At 37.1% G+C, this 24,999-nt stretch overlaps 1 protein-coding gene across 1 annotated transcript in view; it reads left to right on the forward strand.

Moving 5' to 3' along the window:
• The window catches only part of SLC9A9 (solute carrier family 9 member A9), a 747,353-nt gene that overhangs the window by 43,661 nt on the left and 678,693 nt on the right, over positions 1-24,999 (forward strand). Inside the window, exons 3-4 of the mRNA XM_007502095.2 lie at positions 18,825-18,902; positions 21,997-22,073. Of these exons, the coding sequence (XP_007502157.1) occupies positions 18,825-18,902; positions 21,997-22,073 (155 nt within the window). The remainder of the gene's footprint in view (positions 1-18,824; positions 18,903-21,996; positions 22,074-24,999) is intronic.

Below are 24,999 nucleotides of genomic sequence, written 5' to 3' on the forward strand. Positions count from 1 at the left end.
AGATTCAGGTGGTGATGTCCAGCAGGCTCAGTCCATTCTCATAAACCTGTCAGCACAGGGAAAACTTATCACTTCGTATCACTTACAAACCAGTTGACAGTAGTTTAGTAAGTTAAAGAAAGCCACCCAGGGAAAACTGTGCTGAGCACACACTTCCTGTTTATCAGCCGAAGTTATCACTTGGTAGAGATAGGGGAATCATTCTGCAGTAAGCTTTATTGCTATATAGCTAAATAATTCATCCACTATATTGTACCAATAAAAACAGTATGCTTTCCATACACAATCCACTGTAGCTCTTATCAATTGAATTGATAATACTGTATATTTTACAAAGATATTTTAAAAGCCTCTATATAAAAAAGTAGTTAATTATATAAGTTTATTATATTTTCTCTCCCTCTATTCTTCACTCTTTCTTTTTATCTTCCCTTCCTTCCTGTTTTCATCATTGAAAATTATTTCTTCAATTCTTTCTTTTTTCCCTTCTATTTCTCCTTCCTCATCCTATAACATCACACCTTTTATTTTTAATTGTTTTATGATTTCATTTTATTTTTTTTTTTGACTCAAAAGTCCTATAACATCACTCCTATAAAAATTTCCAAATTATTTTGGTTCTGGCTAACCTCTGAGGCATCTAGCATTTAACTGGATCTTATTTCTGATTTGTTTGTTTAGAAATTATTTCTTTTCTTTCAAGTCTTTCCTTTCTACTTGATAATTCTGGCTTCAGCAGTTAGAGAGTGACAATCTATTGGAAATAGAGTTAGTATAAACCAGGCAATTCCAGGTTACCTCTTTCCTCTGTAGCAGAATTTTTTACATCTCTTTCCATCAATTCTCCATAGTGATGTTGCTTTTGTAGATGTTCTTAGGAGAATAACATACTCCGGGAGAGGAAAGTGGGGCCAGAATGGGTCTATTTGGCTGCCAGGCCCTAAATGGACTGGCTGGCTGGATTTATGATGGCATTTGCTGCCTGGCTCATTGCACCATACCCCGGACTTTGAGAAGCTCTTCTTATAAACACTTTAGCTCTTATTGATGATCTAGAAAGTTATGGAAGCCAGCAGTCTCCACAAATCTCTGGCACATTCAATCTGAGCTTCTCTTGCCTCCAGCCCAGGGCTCAATTCTTCATTGTCAGGGTGAGGCTGCTTTTCTGTTAAACTTGTACTCAGATGCCTCATAGTGGTATGGACATGGCCCTGCCTTCTCAAAGGTTGGGTCAGTGGACCACAAGTCGTGACCTGTTGTGTCAAGATAAAGAAAAAATTCCCTAGGGGTGTGTGTCATCCAATAACAATCGTAGCTAGCATTTATATAGTACTTTAATGTCGACAAGGTGTTTTATCTACATTATCTTACTTGACAGTCAAACAATCCTTTGAAGTAAGTGCTATTATTAATATCCCACTTTACAGATGAGGAAATTGAAGAGACTTACCCAAGGTCACATAGCTAGTAAATATCTGAGGGAGAATTTTATCTCTATTCTTAAGAGGAGGAGAGATGAAGAAGTTAAGGGAATAACACTTCCCTCCCATCTCCATCCCCAGCAAGATTCATAGTATCAAAGACTAATGGAGGAAAAAAAAAACTTGAAAAGAACTAGTTTCATGTAAATTCTATCCTTGTGGAAGAGTTTCCCAGCACACACTGCTGCAATCAACCTTCTAAAGATGGTTCTCCAGTTTACCAAAAAGTTGAACTTTATTTAATCCTTCCTCTTCAGGAAGATTCTCTGAACCATGAAGCTTGCTCCTAGCCCTTGGCAATGAATGGTAACAGAGATAGGCTTGAAGAGGGGACACTTGTGGTTATGGGATTTCCCTTCTTTTTTTACAGTGACATTGAGCTGTTCTTGAACAAATAGGATTCAAAGACAGGACTTGAGTTAAAATTCCAGCTCATTCATTTACTACCTGCATGATCTGGGGCTTTAACCTCTCTTGACTCAATTGCTTTACCCATAAAATGAATGATTTCATTTAGTGATCTCTAAAATCTCTTCAGCTCTATACCTATGATGGAGAAGATCCTTTAAAGCCTGAATTCTTTTTTTTATGTTGTGGATCCCTTTGGGAATGTTTTGAAATGTATAAAATAAAATACATAGGATTACAAAGGAAACAAAAATATAGACATTAACATTAATGTAGACATAATCCATTCCCCATCCAAATGGAAGTCTATCCATGGACCCTTTGGGAGTCTTCAGACCACAGGTTAAAAACACCTATACAGAGAACAGCTGGGTAGCTCAGTGGATTGAGGGCCAGGCCTAGAGATGGGAGGTCCAAGGTTCAAATCTGGCCTTAGACACTTCACAGCTGTGTGATCCTGGGCAAGTCACTTGACCCCCATTGCCTAGCCCTTACCACTCTTCTGCCTTGGAACTAATGCACAGTATTGGTTCCAAGATGGAAGGTAAGGGTTTAAAAAACAACACCTATACACATCCCTAGACATGCTCTACAATCAAATCTGCCCAAAGGAAAGAGCAGGAGATCCCCCTGAATGCCCTTGAACTCCACAAATCATCATTAGAGATGGTTGAGTTCTAGTATAATTAAGATTTTCATGGTTCTTGACCCCTTAATATGGCTTGTCACTTCGCACTCATCTCAGGCTCCTGTGTGTTTTAACCTTTCCACACCTTGGTCTCTGCTTCAGAAGTTTTTGACTTTGCAATGATTTTATTCTCTAACGCCATGCTTGGAACATTGGTGTAGACTGTTGACTGGTAGTCTTTGCTCTCCATCTGAATCCCATCCATCACCGTCCCCATTGCTTGCGCTGCCCACTCCCAACCTTCCCTCTACTGCTCTTGGCTATACCCCTTGCTTGGCTCATTTTGACTGACTCTACAGCACCATTTCCCATCTGCCTTCATTTTTCAATCAATAGCAAGACTGTCAACTGAACAGTGACGTAATGTACAGCTTGCCTTTCTACAGCAATTTCAGGGTTGCCAGGCTTTCCCCTCACAACCATGCTGTAAGGTAGAAGTACAAATATTGCCATCCCCATTGGGTAGATGAAAAACTGAGGCTCTGAGTGACTTGTTCATGATCACACAGCTGGTAAATGGCAGTGCCTGGATTAGAATCTAGGGCTAGCATTTACTCCTCTAGACTGCAGGCTTGCTATCTTCTAGGAAAAGTAGGTGAAATGTAGATGTTTCTGATGGTCTCATCATTTTATAGACTCATTTTATAGTAGGGCATATACAAATGTTGTTATTCAGTTGTTTTCAGTCATGTCTGACTCTCTGTGACCCCATTTGGGATTTTCTTGGGAAAGATACTGGAGTGGTTTGTTATTTCCTTCTCCTGCTCATTTTCTTACAGATAAGTTAACTGTAGTGAACAAGAGTTAAGGGAATTATTCAGTCACACAGATAGTAAATGTGTGAGGTTGGATTTGAACTCAGTCCTTCCTCACTCTAATTCTATCCACTCTTACCTAACTTAAACTATGCTGGAATTGTAGCATGTTAGAATTGGGAAATCCGAGGATCATGGCTATAATAATTTAATGACTGATGATGACAATAATAGTAAAATTTATATGGTGCTTTAAAGTTTGCAGAATACTTTCCATCTATAAGTTTATTTGGTTCTTACAACAACCCTGTTGGGCAGGTGTCCATATTAGAGATAAGGAAACAAAGATTGAGAGAGGTGGTGACTTGATTTCATACAGATATTAATTTCATAGTCAGGATTTGAATTCAGATCTTTGCAAGTCTAAGTCCATCAGTTTCTCCTCTGTGCCACCTCATCTGACAGAAAGGCAAAGTGAAGCCTAGAGAGACTGTGACTTATTCAACGCTTTGTTGTTTTTTGGTTATTACAGTCATGTTTAACTCTTCATGACCCCATTTGGAGTTTTCTTGTCAAAGATACTAAAGTGATTTACCATTTTCTTCTCCAGCTCATTTTATAGATGAGAAAACTGAGGCAGATAGGGTTAAGTGACTTGCCCAGGGTCACACAGCTAGTAAGTGTCTGATTCTGGATTTGAATGTGGGTCCAGAATGAACTCCATACCTGACATTATCTACTGTACCTATAGGCTGCCCCTATAATGCCATACTGTTAGGTAAGTGGCAGAATTGGTATTTGAACCTAGGTCATCTGAGGAGACCTACAACATACTGCATCTCCCAGATCCTTAAATGCATCCCTTCCTTCTTCCACTTCTGACATTTTGTTTTTCCTTTGGCTGAGCCTCATGGGGAGGGATGATGTGACTTGCCTATAGTCCTGTACCCGACTACCCCTCCAGTGTTCTCTCCACTCTACCACAATGGCCCTGTTAAACAGCAGAGAGACTGTAATTTATCCTTCCCTTTCTCTCCTAGCATCATCATTCTACCCATCAGCTGGTCTCCTTGCCTGGACTCCGGCAAGTCCTTTAGGGGCTAATGAGGTGTGTGGGGCTCTTTGTCTTGATGTGAAATAGCTCCAGACTGCAGAGTTTTTGGACCTCGTTTGTCCACCTCTTCCTTCTGCTGTCAGCTACCCTTTCTCGCTGTTGTCACTGGATCCGGATGCTGTCGGGACAGAATGCCACACGCCACTATCTTGATACCCAGTTGTCTGGCCCTAGGGGCCCCCAAGGTAGTTCTGTTCCTCTTACAGAGGAAATAAAGGACCAAAGTCCAGAGTGGTCATTCGCTACTGAGAAACCGTTTCCTCTGAGGTCATCACTTAGACTTCTGTCCAAAAAGTTCGACCTCTGAATAAAAGAGGTGGCAAAAACTGGAGGGAGAAGGAGGGCAGAGAGGCTCAAGTGACTCCCAATGATTTCCCTACAATCAGTGAAGCTGGGCAACCCATAGAACTGCAAACACGACCATCATGCTTTAACTCTTTTATCTTATTCCTTTTATTGCTAATATGAACAAGAGTTACGGATGGTTCTATCCCATCTTAAAGTTTATAACGTGCTTGAACCTCACAACAACACTGCAAGACAGGTAGTAGTCATGTCAGCATCCCTGCCTTACAGATAAGAAAGCTGAGACTCAGCACAATTTACGGGTCACTTTTGGCCCGTTGGAGGCAGGATTAGACTGAGTCTAAATCCGGTGCTCTCTTCCTTATGCCACAACTGCATATTTTGATTTTAGGACACAAAATGGGAAGCCATGAAATAATTCCACATTTTTTAGTTCTGACACCTTGCTCTTAATATTGGTCTTTTTTGTTCCCCCCAAAAAACAAACTATAGGATAAATCCACTCAAGAAACATACTGTACTTTATTAGTATACTTAATTAACCCACAGGAATTATCTTTTCTGTCAGCAAATCATGCTTTTAGCTCATCCTTAATTCATAGCATATTAGAAAGAAGAGAGAAGAGACAACAGCAAGTCCAACGTCCTCCCTCCAAAATGTTTTGTACTTTTTTTTTCAGAAAGCGAATATTGAGAAATGTGAAGCCATTTGTCCAAGGTCACACAGCTAGTGAGTAGTACAACAGAGAAAATAATGTAGGCTTATCTCTCTTTTCCCTGGATCATAATGGCTCCCATGGCAGTATAAGCTGCTGTGACCCTTTGCATCTGAGTTTCTGGTTGCAGAATTGATGGTACAGTTTTAATCGCTACAGCTTTTACCCTTGCCAAGGTACAAGGCAGTATTCTTTGGAGAATTTTTAAGAGGCTGTTTTCTGTTGTTTGTCAGTCATTTCAGTCAGGTTTGACCCCTCGTGACTCCATCTTGGATGTTTTTATTTTCTTGGCAAAGATACTGGAGTTATTTGTCGGTTCCTTCTCTAGCTCACTTTTCAAATGGGGAGAGTGAAGTCAACAGGGTTGTAAGTAGCTTGCCCAGGGTCACACAGCTTATAGAAGTCTGAGGTTGGATTTGAATTCAAGCCTTCCTCATTCCAGATCTGTGCTCCATCTAGCTGTCCTAATGATCATAAATCTAAAGCTGGAAGGGACATAAAAGGTCATCTTCTCCAACTCTGTCATTGGGCATAGAAGGAAACTTGGACCCCAATTGGCTAAGTAATTTGCTCAGGGTCAGATTGGTAGTAAGTGACAAAATTAAGATTCAAAGTATTCCTCTGGCCTCAAATCTAGTTCTTACTTGCTCTTTCTCCATTTCATCTTTTTCTACTCTTTATTCGACTGGAGGACTATGAGTACACACATAAGCTTTAGTCTGGTAGCCTAATGAATGGTGTGACTTAGGGAAACTGAAAAAGCTCCAAGACCCCCAAGTAAACTCCCTCCTACCAATAAATTTCACCTGAAATCCCACTGTTAGTGTTACATTTCTTTAACTGGAGCTTAGCTTTTGATGTCTATTTAAATACAAATGGCCCTGGGAAGGGCAATGCTTTTATCAGTTTGTTGCACCCAAGTGTGAATAAAGACTGAGGATGTTTTGGAGAGGGAAGAGAGAAGAGGAAGAAGAATATGAGGGCCCTGAATGCCAGGAAGATATAGGGTTCAAAGGCTCCGTACCCAAGGTGTGTGAGGAGATAAAGAACAGAGAAAAGAAAAGAAAAGAAAAGAAAAGAAGATAAAATTTCTCCTCAGAAGTTTGCTGAGAGTCAGCCCTGACTACCTCCATGCATAGGAAGCATCCATTTTAGGTTCCTGCAAATATTATAGGCCAGCCCCCATCTCCTAGTGAAGGAAAGAGTCAGCTCGATTGTCTGTCACACAGTAGAATTTTATCAAAATGGACCTTTCTGAGGAGAGATCATTTGAATTTTAAATCTGTTCTAGTTGGCAGCTACTTTCTGCTGATTCAATTTCTTCCCTGGAATCAGCATGAGATAGCTTGATGTTATTGCATAGCCTTGCTTGCTCAGCTCTTGTCAGTCTGGCATTTCTTCATTAATTATTCTCTGGTGAAATCTTGTGATTGGAACACACATCGACACACACACATACATCACGCACAAAATATTATAAACTGCATGTTGTGTTATGCTCTATAAAAAAAGTACAAGCCATGGGGGTGAAGGGGGAGAATATGGGCAAAGAGACAGTGAAAATATGGGACTAGAAATATATTGTATCTTTAGAGTCAGCAAAAATGCCATAAGACTGAACCTTCTTGTCCTCGTGATTCCTGAACTAAGTGCCCCGCGTAATCTGAGAAATCTTGCCAGGCTCCTTAGACGTACACAGATTGTTGGGGATTTTGGAAGTGAATTTCTTAAAACAAAGATATGGCGAATTGAACATTAATTACCAGCAAAATTCAGGAATGGATTATTTGAACAGATGGGTTGTGATCAGAAAAGACAACAGTGATATTTAGGAGATAGTACAAGTTCTCTGAAGACGGCCATGCCAAGTCATTTTGAGTTTTAACGTGCTTATTAGAATTATGGAGAAGAGAAAGCTTCTGGTAATTTAAGCAAACCATCCATATTTCAACAAAACATTTAATGAAATGTCTTCCATGATATCTCCATGGATAGGACACAGAAATGGGGGCTGGATGAGAGTGCAGTTAGGCAGTTATACCCCAATTCTTCAATGAATAGATGAAAATTATCTTAAAAGTTTTTAATAACATTTTATGATAATAAGCTATGTTTATGTGTTTATGTGTGTGTGTTCATGTTTACTCTGTAACTTAGATCATGGGTTCTTTGAAAAGAGAGAGAGAGAGAGAGAGAAAGAGAGAGAGAGAGAAGTAAATAGGTGGATGGACAGATAGATGGACAGATACATAAACTGGATTTCAGCTATATTGATTTTCTTTGTAATCCCATATATTTTACGCTCCTATTTCACTACGGTTATTTTAGAAGGGACCTTACCAGATTGCCAAAGGACTCCACGACACAAGAAAGGTTAAGAACTTCTGACATTTATAAAGGCAGAAGAGGCATACTTGCCAAAATTTCCATCAATAACAAGCTGAATTTATTAATATATTTAGATGGCTCCAAGAGAGCTGCAAGGATTCATTTGCTACAGGAACCAGTGGGAAAGGGCTCTGGATTTGAAATGGAAAGTTCTGGGTTTAAATCTCAGCTCCTCTTTTTTAACAACTGTAACTGTTAACAACATACTGAATGTAAGCTACTTGAAAGCTGGGACTTGGGTATTTTACTTTGTATCCCTAGCACCTACCATAACATACTTGCTAGGGATTTAATAAATCCTAGAATCAAGTTGTATCTCCACAGATAAGGTCCAAACAAGTAGATCAATATGGGGATATAAAGTATACACAAGAAAGGAAATGCAAAATAAACATTGCAGTTTTAAGAGGGCCAGATGGCTAACAACTAAAAAGATCCAGAAAGGATTCCTGTAAAAGGTGGAGACTAAGTTGTGATTTGAAAGGGTATCAGAGGAAAGGGTTATTTGTGCAGAGAAGCACAGAGGAAGGAAGAAGAAAGCCATTCATGAGAAATAGCGAGCAGGCCATTTTGGCTGGAAGAGGGAATAAGTGAGGAATAATAGGAAATAAGTATAGGAAGACTTTTTTATTTTGTTGTTCAGTCATTTTTTAGTCATGTTTGACTCTTTGTGCCCCCATTTGGGGTTTTCTTGGCAAGCTAGAGTAGTTTGCCATTTTATTCTCCAACTCATTTTATAGATGAGGAAACTGAGGCAAACAGGGCTAAGTGACACACAGCTAGTAAGTGTCTGAGGTCAAATTTGAACTCAAGAAGATGAATCTTCCTGACTCCAGACTTAACACTATCATGCCACTTATATGCCCAGGAAGACTTAGGAGTTTTTCTTTTATCAGGAGGCACTAGGGAGCCATTGAAGGTTGTTCATTTGGGAGGTGATAATAGAGTCAGCTCTGGCTTACTTTCAGCTTTAACTCTATCTATGATCAGAGACCTTTTCAGTATGGGTAATTCTTAAATGGTTAAAATTGCAGCCTCATCCACATGGTGTCATCGTGCCTAGTTCTTAATATTTTCTACCCATCATGCTAAAGTTCTTTTTAATGTTCTGTGATGGTATGTAGAATTGGTCTATCATCTCTTGCTGAACCACCCTTTATTGCATATTTCCTTGATAATATCTTTTATGCCATATAGATATACATAGCTATGGGAGAGAGTCAAGAGAGAGAGAGAGAGAGAGAGAGAGAGAGAGAGAGAGAGAGAGAGAGAGAGAGAGAGACAGACAGACAGACAGACAGACAGGCAGGCAGACAGAGACAGAGACAGAGACAGAGACAGAGACAGAGACAGAGACAGAGAGACAGAGACAGAGAGAGAAGCAGAATGGTGTATTGGCTAGAGAGCTGACCTCAGATTCAGGAAGACTTAGGCTCAAGCCTCACTTCTGCCATATTCTGGCTGTGTATCCTTTGTCAAGTCACTTAACTTCTTGGTGCCCTCCCTCCTAGACTATAAATGATAGAGGTGAATTAGCAGAGGATGGTTTTCCCCAATAATATCCAATGACTGACTGAAATTTCAGGTGCAGTTGCATTGGGGGGGGGGGCTGCTCTATATCATTTTTTGAAGAAAATCACCATTTCTCCTTTCCTCGACAAATATAGGTATTCAAATACAAGTTTTCCCAAAATCGTAGAACAGTTTCAAGTTTTATCCTTTTTTTAAAATCCTTGACTTCTCACTGTGACTCTCTCTTCCCATATCAAAGTGGTAGTTGAATTATCCATTCTGCTTCTCCAAACCTTTCCTAACTGCTTCCTTCTCTCCACTCTCTCTGCTACTTGAGTACAAGTGCCACTTTAGCTGTCAAATCCCCTTTCGTCTATACTATTGCCATATGCCCCTGATTGATTTTCTTTTCCCAGGTCTCCCCATTGCAGTGCATTCTCTACTTAGCTGTCAAATTGATCTTTTTAAAGTTCATATCTGATATTTCACACCCCCACCCTTGTTCAATAAACTACTTACTCCCTATCACCCCTAGGATAAAATCTAAAGTCCTCTGTTATTCCAAGCTCTTATTACCCACCACACACACATATATCCCACTAAATAGATACCATCTACCTTTCCAATTTCTTTATACCTTACTCACACCCATGTGTTCTTGGATCTAGTAATATTGGCTTCCCTGCTGTTCATTACAATAGACGCTCCATCTGGTCATTTTCATTCCATTCCTGGAATATTCTCCCTTCTAATCTCTACTTTCTGGTTTCCTTTAAGCTACTTACTACAAACTACTTTTTTCCTTCCTCCTTAATACTAGTGCCTGCCCTTTGTTGGCTGTCTCTAATTTATCCCCTATACATCTTGTTTATACACGCCTGTTTTCTTCCCAATTAGACCGAGTTCCTTGAGAACAAGGAGTCTCTGTTGGCTTCCTTTGAATCTTCAGTTCCTAGAAGAGTGCTTGACACATCAGTGTAGGACTTATGGAAACATATCGACAAGGATAAAAAAGGTCAGGATAAGTTATGACCTGGACATGCGAAAGGAGTGCTCCTATCAGTCATATCACAGATCTGTCTGAGAAGCAGAAAAAATTACCATGAAACTCTTAAGTTATAACCTCCGCATAAGCCATTAAAAAGTCTTGATCAAGTCCAAGAGAATAATTGTATTGAGCTAAATGATCTTTTCCAAAGAATTTTGAGAGTATATTCAATAAACTTGTCTCGATTGTCATTCTAGGCTTACATCACCGATGTGACTTGGGATAATTCCCAAACTTGATTTCAGCAGCTTTGTAAATGAAAATATATAGTTAATGTAAACTTTGCCCAAAGTGTGAAGGGGCAACTAGCATTTCAGGACCCAATATTTCATGTGTTGGTGATGTTGAGGATTAGAAGGGATAAGAATAACTAAAAAAAGAAAGCAGTCAGGCCAGCTATTTATCTCAATTGGAGAAAAATGTTATATATATTTTATATGCATATATGTATATATAGAGAGATATAGATAGATAGATAGATTGGATAAGATAGATAGATAGATAGATAGATAGATAGATAGATAGATAGATAGATAGATAGATAGATATACACTCTAGCACATTGGGCAGAATATGTATTGGATAAGACTGATATAGATTTATGGGAACCACACTGGACAATAATCACATAGCATGAGAAAATGTAGGGTTTCTTTTTTCAGTTTTTTTTTTACTGAAAGTCTTTATGTGGATGAGATCTTGGGACCCTTTGAGGTATTAAAGAAGGATCTATTCTCCAATTATTTTTTGGGAAGGGAAGTGAGTGAATTTATATATATACAATGCATATAATATAAGGAATAAGATATATGTTTTATATATTTATAATTTTAGAGTTTCTAGCACCTAAATGTAATATTCAGGCAAAGTATTGAAGATCCTTGCTCTCAAGAACTTTCTATTTTAATTTGAGAATAGTGGCTTGGGAAGGACACTTTTGTCTGGAAAACCATAGTGGTTAATGGGAATTGCTTGACAAATGGACCAAGGGCATATTGTAGTTAAATGAACATAGCTTATTTTAAAAATTTCAGTGAGAATACTTCGCCTTGGAAGTGATTAAAGCTTGATTTTTGTTGATATTTAGAGTTGAGAGGGACAGAGGAAACAGAAATAATGTAGATTAAACTTTAACAAGTATGTCCTCTATACATTCCCTTCCTCCTATTTCCCAGAACCAGTTGTTAAATATTTATCAGCACTCATGACACCTACCCCTTTCAGGATCTATGGCAGGGTTGAGCTAATCATGGTTTCAGAATTGGTGAACTAGGGACAACTAGGTGGATTGGTGGATAGAGAGCCAGGCTTAGAGATGAAAGGTCCTGGGTTAAATCTGGTCTCAAATACTTCCTAACTGTATGACCTTGGGCAAGTCACTTAACCCAATCGCCAGCCCTTACTACTCTTCTGCCTGTTCCAAGGCAGAAGATAAGGGTTTAAAAAATAAGTAATTGGTGAACTGTGGGACAAGAGTGTGGGTTGACTGATGAGAAGATGTGAAAGGAATGAGGAGTAAAAAGAAGTATGGCTGGGCTGAGACCTTAATGAAATAATGGACCAGTTGAGATGCTCGCAAATAAGTATAGCAGGATCCCAAGTAGAAATTCTGCAGATGAAAAATTTAAAACCTTACCTTAGCTCTATCAGGGTAGTAAAGCAGCTTTCAGGAGTGAGTAAAGTAGAGCCAGGCCTGCCTGAAATAGTGGGCAAGGTGAGAACAGGTCATATTTATCTCTGGAAACCCCTCTACCCCAGTGCCTAAGCACAATCCTTTGTATGTCATATTACACAAGCAAAGACTTTCTGATTCCATGCAGCCAGGGAATTATGGGTCCCTATGAAATGAAATCATTCATTTTTAAGTATCTATTAAATATGCCAGGCGCTATGCTAGGTACCAATCCAGACTGATAACTAGACAAGTTCTAACTCTAAAGAATTAGTTGTCTGCCAAGTGCTTTGCCCTGAGTCTCACCTCTAAAAAATGTCCAAGGCACCATTTGAATCCAGTCCTTCCTGACTCCATGCCAGATACTGGATTCTTTCTTACACGGCAAATTATAGGTGTTCCAGAAACATTTGTTAAAAGAATGAATGAAGATGATTTAGCTCACACTAATCCCCTATCATTAAGGGAATGCATGTGGGAGGCACTCACTTTAAAATGCTGTTTTTTCTAGTCCTCACTCTCTAAAAACTATAATCCAACTGAGGCAAAATTCAGGCTTTGTTGGAAAATATTGAATTAGGAGTCAGTAGACCTATGGCCAATTCTATACAATGACTGTCATTTTGAGTGACATTGAGCAAGTCATTGGTTTCTGCTCCTCCATCGGGAAAATGGGGAATAATTATGTTTTCTAGCTGCTTCTCAGTGCATTCGTCAAGGCTAATGAAACAGTGTTTCTAAGGGGAGAAGGAGTATGCCCCACAAGGAACCAGTCATGTCAGGGCATGACTTAACAGTTTGGTAGATCTCTGTTATTTCTTCGCAACTAAGTCATATTGTGCCACCAGCTGTCTCCATCCTCTTGAGTCAAATAGGATTTTGTATACGTTACTTTCTGATGCATTTAAAAATTAGACTTGGTTCATCTCCAGTCTCTTTTTGGAAGTTTGCGTATTGCTTATCATCGGTGACCATATGTTTATGCAATTTCCAGCCAAATATTGTTGAATAAATGAGATAATATTGAAAACAGCCTACAGCAGTGTGAGCAGACTGATACTTTTTTTTGCTCCTTGATATTTTCTGCTGTTTTTAAAAAGCCTCTTCCCAATATTTAAGTTGTTTCCTTTTTTGGGAACACAGGGGATGCTTACACTGGGGCTTTTTTCTTCCAGGTATTAGGTCCTGAATAACAATTCCAGATATAACATAAGAGATCATCGTAAAAATGAAATTGAAGGGAAGGATTTTAAAGGAAACCAAAATGATCAGTGGCAGTTATTTTGTAAAAGCCTAATTCTAAGTACTATAAACTATGATGATTTTCTCCTCTCAACTTGGACTTGACTTTTCTTTTCAAAACGTGACAAAATCTGAGTTCTTTTGGATTCAAGTATGTGACTTCCAGAGCCATATAAAATCTAAACACAATTTCTAGTCAAAGTTGATGTGAAAGCGCCATCTGGAAGTTGATACAATGGCGAATCCAACCATTTCTGAGAAATTGTCAGGGTTTGGAGTCCCTCCCAGAATCCTGATTTAGTAGTCTCTAAGCTTTCAGCAAGTTTGTAAAGAACACAAATCTGTTTTGTTTCTACATAGCCTCATTACAGTGTGCACCTTTCTTCATCTAATTCTGCCAATGTCATCCCGCTGTACCAGAAAATCAAATTCCCTCACACCACAGTTAGCCAACCTGGCTGCATAATAGGTTATTTTGATTAATTGAATTTTTTGGTTGGCTTGTTAACCAATTTATATGGTGATATTGTCCCAGGCAAGACATTTCCTGGATAAGTAACATAGCTGGAAGAAGCCTTAGAGATAATCTAAGGTCCAAACTCCTCACTCTATAAATAAAGAAACTGAAGTCTAATATAATAATTAACATGGCCAAAGCAAACAGCTAATTAGAGGACTAGATTAAATTTCGTTCTGACTTTTAATATTTCCCCCTGCTTGGTTTTTTGCCAATATGCTATTAGATGAGTGAAAGAAGGACGTGTGGGCCTAAACAAATGACAGATTTGGTGTGGAGAATTGGAATCAGCAACACTTAGCAACTAGAGGTCAAGGTGTCATCACTGGTTCTAAGAATGGAGGGAGAAGGTAGCTAGTTAATTCATCTGGAAATAGCAACATCTTCCATACTTCTTAATTTTTATGAACTTCTTAAACTTCCTATATTTTTAATTTTGCCACCATGCTGTTGCTCCCCAGCCATCGTCATGCCATGCTAAAGTATGTACCCCTTAATCTCTTCTCCATTTCCATATCTGGTTCTAGGAAGGGTTATCAAATCAATGGCCCCATTGTGGGAAAGGGGATGAGTATTTACCATCCCTCACTGTGACTTCCCTAATCAAAACTTTCCTAATCAAAGATCTCTCCTTGATGTCTTCTCCTGTTAGACTAAATGCTCCTTAGGGTCAGGAACTCTTGCTTTTGTATTTGCATGCCCAGCACTTGGCACATAATAAATCTTTATTATACGTGTTCCAGAAACTTTTGTTAAAAGAACAAAAAACCAAAAACCACCTCTGAGATAAGAGTACTACAAATATTATTATATGTAGTGTAATGTTACAATTAAAATTACCTCGAGACCGATTTTTGGGTAAGAATATAAGCATGTTGATTATATCAGGTTTATCGGTTAGGCCAGCATCATAACCGATAAAGTGATATTGATCTTTATGATTTTCTCTCAAAAACCAGGCATGATCTAAGCTCTATTGGACAGTCTGATAAATACACTATTCAGTCACTCCCTTCACCATCCCAAGACATCTTTAATTGGTGATAAGCTAATTAAGAGGTAGCCCATCAGCCCTGCTCCAAACTACTAGATATAAAGTCACATATATGTGGGAAAAGAGCCCTGGTCTCCTTCCTTTATTAAACAAATTTTGTTAAAAAGGGAAATATTCTTTGAGCTTCCGAAGGACAAAGAAAATGCAAAAAGCAGGAGACTAGATGCTGTCTCTGACCCAGATACTAGACGAGGAACATGCAGTAATTCTCCTTAATATATAGGAATAAATACAGTATATGAAAATAGATTCTTGAGGATGGAGGCCCAGATGACTGGACAGGACTAAGGCTCAGATGAAATGAATCATCTATCTAAATATTATGACAAATTAGCCTTTACTACATTATTAAAACAAACAAAAGGGCAGTGGGAAGGAAAGTCCTAAAATAAGCAATGCAATTTTTCTAAAATTTCCCTGGTCTTATATAGTAGTAATTTTGATTTACTTTCTTCCTTATCTTTATTTTTTCAATCACACACTTAGTAAAAATCTGAGCCAGAATTTGCATGTGTGTGTGTGTGTGTGTGTGTGTGTGTGTGTGTGTGTGTGTGTGCGTGTGTGTGGTTCTTTCCTGTCACCATGCTACTCCTGATTTGAGCAAGTTGCACCTTTTTTTCCTGGGCTTGTTTCCTCATCTATAAAATGAGGGGGTTGGGCTACATGGCCTCTTATGTCCCTTCCATCTCTAGATTTATGATGCTATGGGCTCAGAGTCCTTTCTGGCAGGGAACCTTATGATAATAAGATTATGTGATAATTCTTTGAGATAGCTTGCTAAAGTCACCAGGATTAAGTAGATGGTAACAAAAATGCAAATCTCAAGTTACACCTGAGGTTTCAGTTTAATAACATCATAGAATTATTGATTTAGTTCTGATTTTACTTAATAGCAATAAAAAGAATTTATTTAATGCCTACTGTGTGCCAAGTCCTAAGAGTAGGAGATAGATATAAGGAAAGGCAAAAAATTCAGCAGTCCCTGCTCAAAGAGTTCAGTCTCTTGGAGGTGACAACATGCAAAGAGCCATGAATAAACAAGTTATATATGGTACAAATTGGAGATAAGTAAAGAGAAGGCTGTAGTATTAAGGAAGATTGAGAAAGATGTCTTGCAGTAATTGGGATTTTAGATATAACTTGTAGGAAGCCCAGGAATCTAGGAAGTAGAGATCTAAAGCTGTAAAGGGCCCTCAGAGACCAATTAGCCCAACTCTCTCATCTTACAGTTATACAGAGAGAGAGAAAGAGAAAGAGAAAGAGGGAGAGAGAGGGAGGGAGGGAGAGACAAAGAGAGAGAGAGAGAGAAAGAGAGAGAGGGAGGGAGAGATTATAATATTATAGGTGGAATCATTTTCCTCTTGCAATCAAAAGAGCCATTTCCCCCCTAGATTACAAGGATAAATTAACAATCTCAAAAAGTCAGAACTTTGATGGTTTTGGATAGAATATACATACATACATATACATATACATATGTATATATATTATAATATATATAAAACAGAGCAGAAGGAAGAGAATGGCTTCTCTGAATATGGGCCATCTGGAAAGTACACAATACTGGTGATTTTATAGGCATTCTCTCTAATTAACAAAAACCTACTACATATAGAAAACTTTGGCAGAGGAAAAGGAAGGCACGAAGAAATATTACACCTGGTAATAATACTCTTGGTTCTTATCTTATGGAATTATTCTAAAGAAAAGGCATTGCAAATATTAAAGGGCTTCATAAGTGCAAAGAATAATAATCACTATAAATAAAGTGGACATTTAAAGCAGGGACAGTTTATTTGTGGACTGGAATAGTTTGGAAATGACTTTGTACTGGAAGTGGGTCTTGAAAAATAATCAGGATTTACATTAGGGAGGGAAGGGGAAATCAAGGGAATCTCTTAAATATGAGAAATCAACAAGTGTGTTAAGGGTTGGGAATGACCATGAAATGTTTATAGGGCTGTGAAAACCTTCTTGTCAGAGAAAAATGTTTATGGTATTAGAATGGACAGGAATTATGGAAATCGAGTGCCTCTAGAATGGGTACTGTGCCTTGATATCTCTACTTCTCCTAGAACTAGGGTCCTCCTCTATAACTCTGGATACTCCTCTCTAACTGATCTTATTTATAACTATAGATTTCTTAAATGTTGACCAACTGTCTCCTGCCACCTATAGACAATTCCCCCCTCCTTTATTACTTCATACATTTATCTGCACTTCTACTTATTTATTACTTGTTGAAACCTTCCCCAATTCTGTGGTCCACCAAGATAAGTCTGGGACTTCCCCTATTTCCAGCCTGTCCTGATACTACCAAAATCTATGAAAGACATGATTACTTAGGGTAGCAGGTCACATAAGTTACAAAAACACATATATACATACACAAATACACATTGCACAAATGTCAGAAAACATATCTGGATTTTCCCATTGTTTTAAAATAAAAAAAAATAACAACTGAAAAGCCAAAGAACAAATAACATTGAAGTTGATATTTTGGTGTTTTAATCTCTGTAATAGAACAAACAGTAAATTATTTATGAGAATTACAAAACATGATCAACTGCAAACTACAAAAATTTCCCAAGTGACATTGAAGGTTTGGGATCTTCATAGGACATTCAGAGACAAGGACATTTCTTCTAGCAATGATACTTGTCATCTGGTTTGCTAAAAGAGCTGCCTGGAACACCAGAGATGAAGTGGCTTGCCCAGGGTCATGCATTTAATGTGTGAATGTACTGTGACTTGAACCCAAGTGTTCCTGGTCCTAAGGTTTCTGGTCTATCCACTCAGTCATGACATATTTCTGATGTAAAAGGAATTTTTAAAAAAATTTTCTGGCCAGAAACTGCCTTGATGAAGTGTCAAATTCTATCGCCCCCACCCCCCAATAGAGAAAGAACAGCCCAGTTTAAAGAGAAAATAATTTTTTTTTTGTTGGCCTTGTTCCCTAAGTTTTTATTTTAGGTTTTAAAAATGAATGTATACTTTTTAATTTAAATTTAATTATTTGTTATTTATATTAAAATTCCCAGTTGACTCCCTCCCTCCCCACCCCTCATTAGAGACAGCATCATTTGACAAAAAGATATACATATATATATATATATATATAACTATATTTTACTTATTTCTTATTACCATTCATTTCTCTGGAGATGGACATATACAAATCATTTTTCAAACAATATTTCTGTTGCTGGTTATGTTTTCTAGGTTCTGCTCATTTCATTCTTCATAATTTCATATAGATATTTCCATATTTTTCCAAAATTAACCTGCTCCAATATTAAGATTTATAGACAGGAAAAGACTTTATTAATAAATAAGAGATAGAAAGCATTTTGAAATGTAAAATGGATAATTTTGAATACATTAAATTTAAATAATTTTAATAATGTAAATATAATGTAATCAAGAGTAGAAGGAAAGCAGTAAATTGGGTGAAAAAATCTATAATTTCTCATATAGAGGTCTCCTATCTAAAATATAAAGAGAACTTTTTTAGATTTATAAGAATATGAATCATTTCCCAATTGATAAATGCCAAAAGTTATGAACAAAGAGTTTTTGGATGAAGAAATCAAATAAAAAATTCTCTAAACCATATTGATTAGAGAAGTACAGATCAAAACCACTCTGAGCTATCATCTTACACCCATCAGATGGACTAAAATGATAAAAATATGTAGCCTTTCATATTTGAAATCCTCTTCATACAAACCTCTGTTCTTTAGTATTTAAAATCTGAATATCCTCTTCCATTTTGGCTTTTGTTAATACTCTAATGCAGTGAAATTAGTGCTTCCCAGTCTTTGAAAGGCCAAATGATCACAAGACTGAACTCAGAACAGTAGTTCAATGACCAACAGCCACACCTTACTGACTCAACCTCTGTCTATCTTTTCCAACAGATGACATTCGATCCAGAAATCTTCTTCAATGTTTTATTGCCCCCGATCATCTTTCATGCTGGATATAGTTTAAAGAAGGTAAGTTTGGGTGATATTTCTCTTCCTCTCTTCTTCCCCCAGTAGAGAAATGTAACAACATTATTTGTCCTGACAATTCAACTCAAAATATGAGGACATAAAATACAGAAACCTTTCCCCTCTAAAATGTATTTGGCCTATTCAATTATACAGGGAGTCTTAACTGGAATATTAAGCAAAATTCTAGTAATCATATTTCAATATTATTAGTTCCATTTGTAATCCTATGAATTTTATTCTGTGCATTTAAAAACATGATTCTAAGAAGGAATCCATGGACTTTCCCCTACCTCTCAATGGATCCATGATGTAGAAAGATAAAAATGCCTCTGAATTAAACTGTCATTTTCACAAAGGGGTAAATTCACATTTTAAAGATTGATGATTCCTTTCGGTATGTATAATTAGAATCTGCTCCCCAGGACTCTAAATCCCAGCATCCCACTATTGCTCTCATGTAACATCCTTACATTTTGCAGATAAAGTTTTGTGTGGCTCTGCCCCCTCTCTCTTTTCCTGTGAACAGGGCCGGGGAAAGTTTTGTTTACTTAGGTTTTTACTTTTGTCCATTTATTTATTCTACTTTGTGATTATTAGTAAATCTTATAAAATATAACACTTGGAGTTATTGGATATTAATTTTAATCTTACATTTGTTGGCAAGCCAGCTAGGGGTGTGATCCTCCCTACCCCCAGGGTCAGCTTAAAAATTGACTTGAAAGTTAGGAGGGATTTGGGGTGGGCAGTGTGTAAGGGACTGCTCTCATACTCACTGAACTCTTGGTCTAAAAGCCTCTTTAGCTGTAAGCTGGAACTTCAAGGGGCTACCCAGAGCTTGAGACCCACATGTGGATGGGGAAAGTTGTAGCCTCCACTGGAGGCAGAGGGGCCAGTGCCAGACACTCACCTTCTGTGCGGAAGACTCGTAGAATCCTAGGAGGTAACAGCAAAGGAGCAGCCACTCTTGTGGTGGGTGGGTCCCCACCACTGGAAAAAACTGTCTACCTTTACTCAAAGGTTATCTTAAAAGAAGATCAAAGATTCTATCTTCCATAGTGGCTTGCCAACAAATGTAAGATGAAAATTAATATCCAATAACTCCAAGAATTATATTTTATAATACTTATTAATAATCACTTAAAGTAGAATAAATAAAAGAACAAAAGTAAAAGCCTGAGTAAAGAAAAGTTTTCCCAGAATCATTCACAGGAACAGAGAGAGAGGGGTGGAACTACAGAAAACTTTATCACCAAAATGGAAGGATGTAAGGATGTAAGGTGAGAATGAAAGTGGGATGTTGGGATTTAGAGTCCTGGGGAGCAGATTCTAATTATACAGGTGCTTGTAACTGAACAATCGGAATAAAAATATTGATCCCACTTATGATGTGCCAGGTATTTTAGTAGGTGCTGGGGATTCAGAGACTAAAATGAAAGACAATTAGTAAGTATTTATTAACACCTACTGTGTGCCAAGCACTATGCTAAGGGATTTACTTGTCCCTGAGGAACTTAAATCTAGTTATGGGAGGCAAAGTATCTGTATTGAGATAAAAATATATATATTTAAAATAATTTTGATGGGAAGATAATAATAGATAAAGGCATCAAGACAGACTAGGATTCTCATTGGTGAGAAGAGATGGTTTTCCAGGACTGGGAAACAGCTGTAACAAAGGCAAAGCAGATGGTGTATAATATATTATGAAGAGTAAGAAGGGCAATTTGGCTACATATAGAAGAAAGTTGAGAAATTCAACTAATCACCTGGCTATTTCCAAATATTCAGATATGGGTTTACATTCTTTTCTCTTTCCTTTAATGTCTTAACTATGATACCTCATTGTGGTGTGGGATGACCCTGACTTCTGAAAGTCTATATCCAATGAGCATAAATTCTAGCCAACTATTATATGCTGGAAAAATGTTGAGTGTGGGTTCAGGTTTTCGGTTTCTTGTCCAATCACCAGATAGCCAACTTAGGGGAGACTAAGCCCCAGCATGGCTCTAAGTTGATGAATGTTTGACTATAGGAACTCTTCAAAATCATCCACTAAGTAAAGTAGCTGAGACATTATGATTTGCATCAGAGGAGAGAATGCTCACACTGAGGAGGTCATGGACTCTCAAGTGTGGAAGTAAGAAATATCTTTGAAGCTACGCCATAGTCCAACTTTTTACTTATCCTTCAGATAATAATAGCTGGCATTCAGAGTTCTTTAAGGTTTGCAAAGTACTTTATATATATTATTTATTCTTTCAAGCCCTCCAAAAAGATAGTTACTTTAGACTTTTATTATTTCTGAGTTTTATAGAAGCAGATACTGAAATTCATTGGGTTTCAATAATTTACTCAAGGTCACATAGCCAAGAAGTGGCCAAATCAAGCCAAAATCAGTACTTTCCTCCTTCAAAGGCTAGTATTCATTCTATCACATCATATTATTCATTGTATCACATCAGATTATTCGTACAGCTTGAATGCCTAATTTTGAGACCCACTAAAATTTTGCTACAGTTTTTAGTAAATCATCAATGATTTACTCTTAAAAAACTTGAGAGTCATGCAAATCAGTTACTATATAGATACAAATCCTTAGCTTCCTACATTCTCATTTCTGCATATTAAGTCTTAATAGTCAAGGCAAAACATTGGCTTTTTTAGAATCATTCAGTTCATTGTTGCCTGTCTTCCATTCCCCTTCCCACTCCTCTTCCCCTCTCTGATCTATTTAAGTTATTCAGGGATAATTAGTAGGAAGCAGATGATAAAGGTGAAAGAATTTGACTCTAATCAAAACACTTGGGCTTAAATTCTTTTTTCACTAGTTACTTGTATGACCTGGGACAGTCTTTTAATATCCTACAGTCCCAGTTTCCTAATTTGTAAAATGAGGAGATAGGAATAGATGGACTCTGGAGTCCCTTCACGGTCTAGAGCTATGTCTCTACAAGGGTCATCAGGGTACAGTAAAATGTGTCTAAGGTTTAAAATTTTGAAATTATAATCAAATCCATATTTTTTTTCTAAGAAATGTTTACTCTACTACATGATGATTATTCACTCTATTTCTTGTGCTATGTTTCTTTTCCAGAGACATTTTTTCCAAAATTTGGGATCAATTTTAACATATGCTTTTTTGGGAACTGCAATTTCCTGTATTGTTATAGGGTAAGTGAATTCCCAAGCACATTGTTTTGGCTGCTATTCAGTGTTGATACCATATTGCAGTTTGTGCTATCAAGGTGACTGAAGGGGTAGAAATAACCTCGGTTTATTGAAATGGAATGTCTCCAAAATGCTAAACTTTGTAACCATCCATAGAAATAAACATCCAGCTAAACAAATAATAATGAGTCTTTTGGATGCCTTTGATATTTAGATAGAACTACAACTAGCCTCTTTTACTTATAGATTTCCTTTTTAAAATTTTTTGTGTTAACTCTAACAATGTAGTAATAATATTTTATTTCTTTCCATATTCCTTTCTGGACTTTTTTCCTGTGTATTTATCAGAATTTATTGCTATTATGATAATTCATTTTATAATGATAATTGTGTGTTTTTTCTGATTTTGCTTTATTCATTTTGTCTTGTTTATTGTGTCTTCCATATAGAAAGAATTTTTATTTGCCATTTCTTACAACATAGTAATGTTTCATTATGTTCATATGCTACAGTTTGTTCAATCATTTCCCAATAATAAGAAACATAAGATCATTTCAATTTTTTTGCTTTTGCTATTACAAATAATACCTCCATGTATATTGTACAAATAGATCTTGTTTTCCTACCCATAACTTCCTTAGGATATCAACTGAATAGTGTGGTTACTAAGTCAAAATATATGTAGTTACTATAATTCTTATTCTGTAGTCCCATATTACTTTTCAAAAATACATCACCAAGCCATAACCTGACCCATAATGTTACAGTGTGCTTGTTTCTCCGCTGTCCCTTTAGTTTTGAATTCTACCATTTAAAAACTATATTTGTTAGTAATGTGAGAAAGAAATTATTACACCAAAGAGATATTGGCAAGCAAATGCAAGAGATGAAATTTTGAAGGAACTGTCAATCAACCAGAAGGAAGGAAGATTCCAATAGAATCTGATGAGAAGGCAGTTGGGAAAACCAGCAGCTGAACTGAGAGACTTTTCTTCCTGGCTGACTGGTAGGAAAGAAGCTAAAAGACAGGCTTGCTCTGGATTCTTGGCTACTCATAGAGTTAATATAGAAAAGATTGGAGCTTAGCTCTGAAGAACCTTTTCAGTTAATCAGCAATATCCCCTCATAGACAAAATAACTTTATTTCCATGTATTGAACCCCAAAGGAGATTAGGGGGACCTTAATTTCCCTCTTCCTTCCTCCCTCCTCCCTTAATTCTCCTAAATTAAGAATAAAACTCCTTTCAGAAAAGTTACAGTGTGAGATTAGTCCTTTGAAACTTCTAGTAATTTACCATATTGAGAAGAGCCATTAAGATCAACTGAGAGAGGGACAGGAAGTGGGGTGGGGAGGAGTGCAAACCTTAGCCTTTCCTCTAACTTATTGCCTGGTGTAATTGCTCCAACACCTCTCTGCTACCATAAATATCCTAATAGGAGCACCTATTACAGAAAGTTAAAAAAAACTGTTTAAAAGTACACTTCTCAGGTTTTTAGAGTTGGAAGTTTTTTGAGGGCTGGTTTTTGATGATTTGTTTCTGTTTTGGATAGCTGCTTGCTCATATGGTTTGGGTTCTCATCTCCAGGAGAATGGATTAAAATCTTATTATTTCCTTATAGATTTTGTATATTAGATTTGTAATAGAAATAATTATGGCAAAACTTTATCCCTACTCGGTTTCTTTTTCTAATAACTAAAAATATTTAAATCATTGATCTATGTGGTATTTATTATGGCATAAGATTGATGATTTTTAAGGTTACTTCTAGCTTTAAATATTTGATCTTATGATCTAACTTTTTTTCATTCTGCTATCATGTTTTGTCTAGCTTTTTTGTTTTGTATGTTTACTAACTAATCACAATGTTTTATGATGATAGGGTTTGTCAAACAACAGTGTCATTAGTGTCATAGACTTATAACAAATTTAACAAACATTTATTAAATTCTTGCTCAGTGCCTAGTACTAAGCCAAATTCTGGTGATAAAAAGAAAACCTCAATGCCATATTTGCCCTTAAGGTATTTACATTCCTTTTGAGGAGCATAATTCTAATTTAGGGCTGGAGAAGGCCTTAGAAAATCATAAAATCTATCACAGGTCTTTGGTTCTAATGCTAGATTATCTAATCTATGCCATTGACTTGTTGTTCTTGTTTAATCCAGAATGTGATAGTTGTGATAATTACTACCAATTATAACTATATCAACTAGTATGATCTCCTTTCTATAATATCCCTTGAGATTCTTATCAAATTGTACTTTCATGTAAATTTTTTCAAGCCAATCCTTGACCTTTAAAACTACATTTATGATGAAAAGCAGTTAAACTAAATCATGAGCAAAATAACTTCATCTGACAGCATCACCAGCATTCCCTACTCCCAACACTCTTCCAAGAGGAAAGTAGGCTTTATAATCTATACTCTGTCAACCCTTGACTTTTATTCTAGACAGCTATTATAATGCTAAGAGATGATTATGAACCTTCAAATTGACATTAATTTATTCATTCTCCCACTTCTTGTATAAAGTGTTTAAGGTGCTCTTACCTGTAGAGCTTGGGAACTGTCATGGCTGCTTCAACAAGTAGAATGCATTTGTCTTGAACTTGCTGCAAAGTGTATCCTATTTATAAGGCAAAATCAACCAGCCCACAATGTGAAAAATCTCTTACACTTTTATTATACAAATATAGAACTTTTTTGTTTCTGTATCCTCAGGGTCTTGCTCATAGTAGATACTTAGTAAATATTCATTTTATTAACTTAAATTGGACATTTGAAAGAAAAACACTTTGTCTTGAGCTGGAGGCTTGCCAAAATTTAGATCTGGAATTTTATCAGGACTGGTACGTCAGTAGCGTTGATATTGATTCTGACATGAGAAAATAGATTTCATAATTAGAAAACAATTGTTTTCTAGAGGC

The sequence above is a fragment of the Monodelphis domestica genome, chromosome 8 (genome assembly GCF_027887165.1).
Source record: "Monodelphis domestica isolate mMonDom1 chromosome 8, mMonDom1.pri, whole genome shotgun sequence".
In the NCBI taxonomy this organism is placed as follows: Eukaryota; Metazoa; Chordata; class Mammalia; order Didelphimorphia; family Didelphidae; genus Monodelphis; species Monodelphis domestica.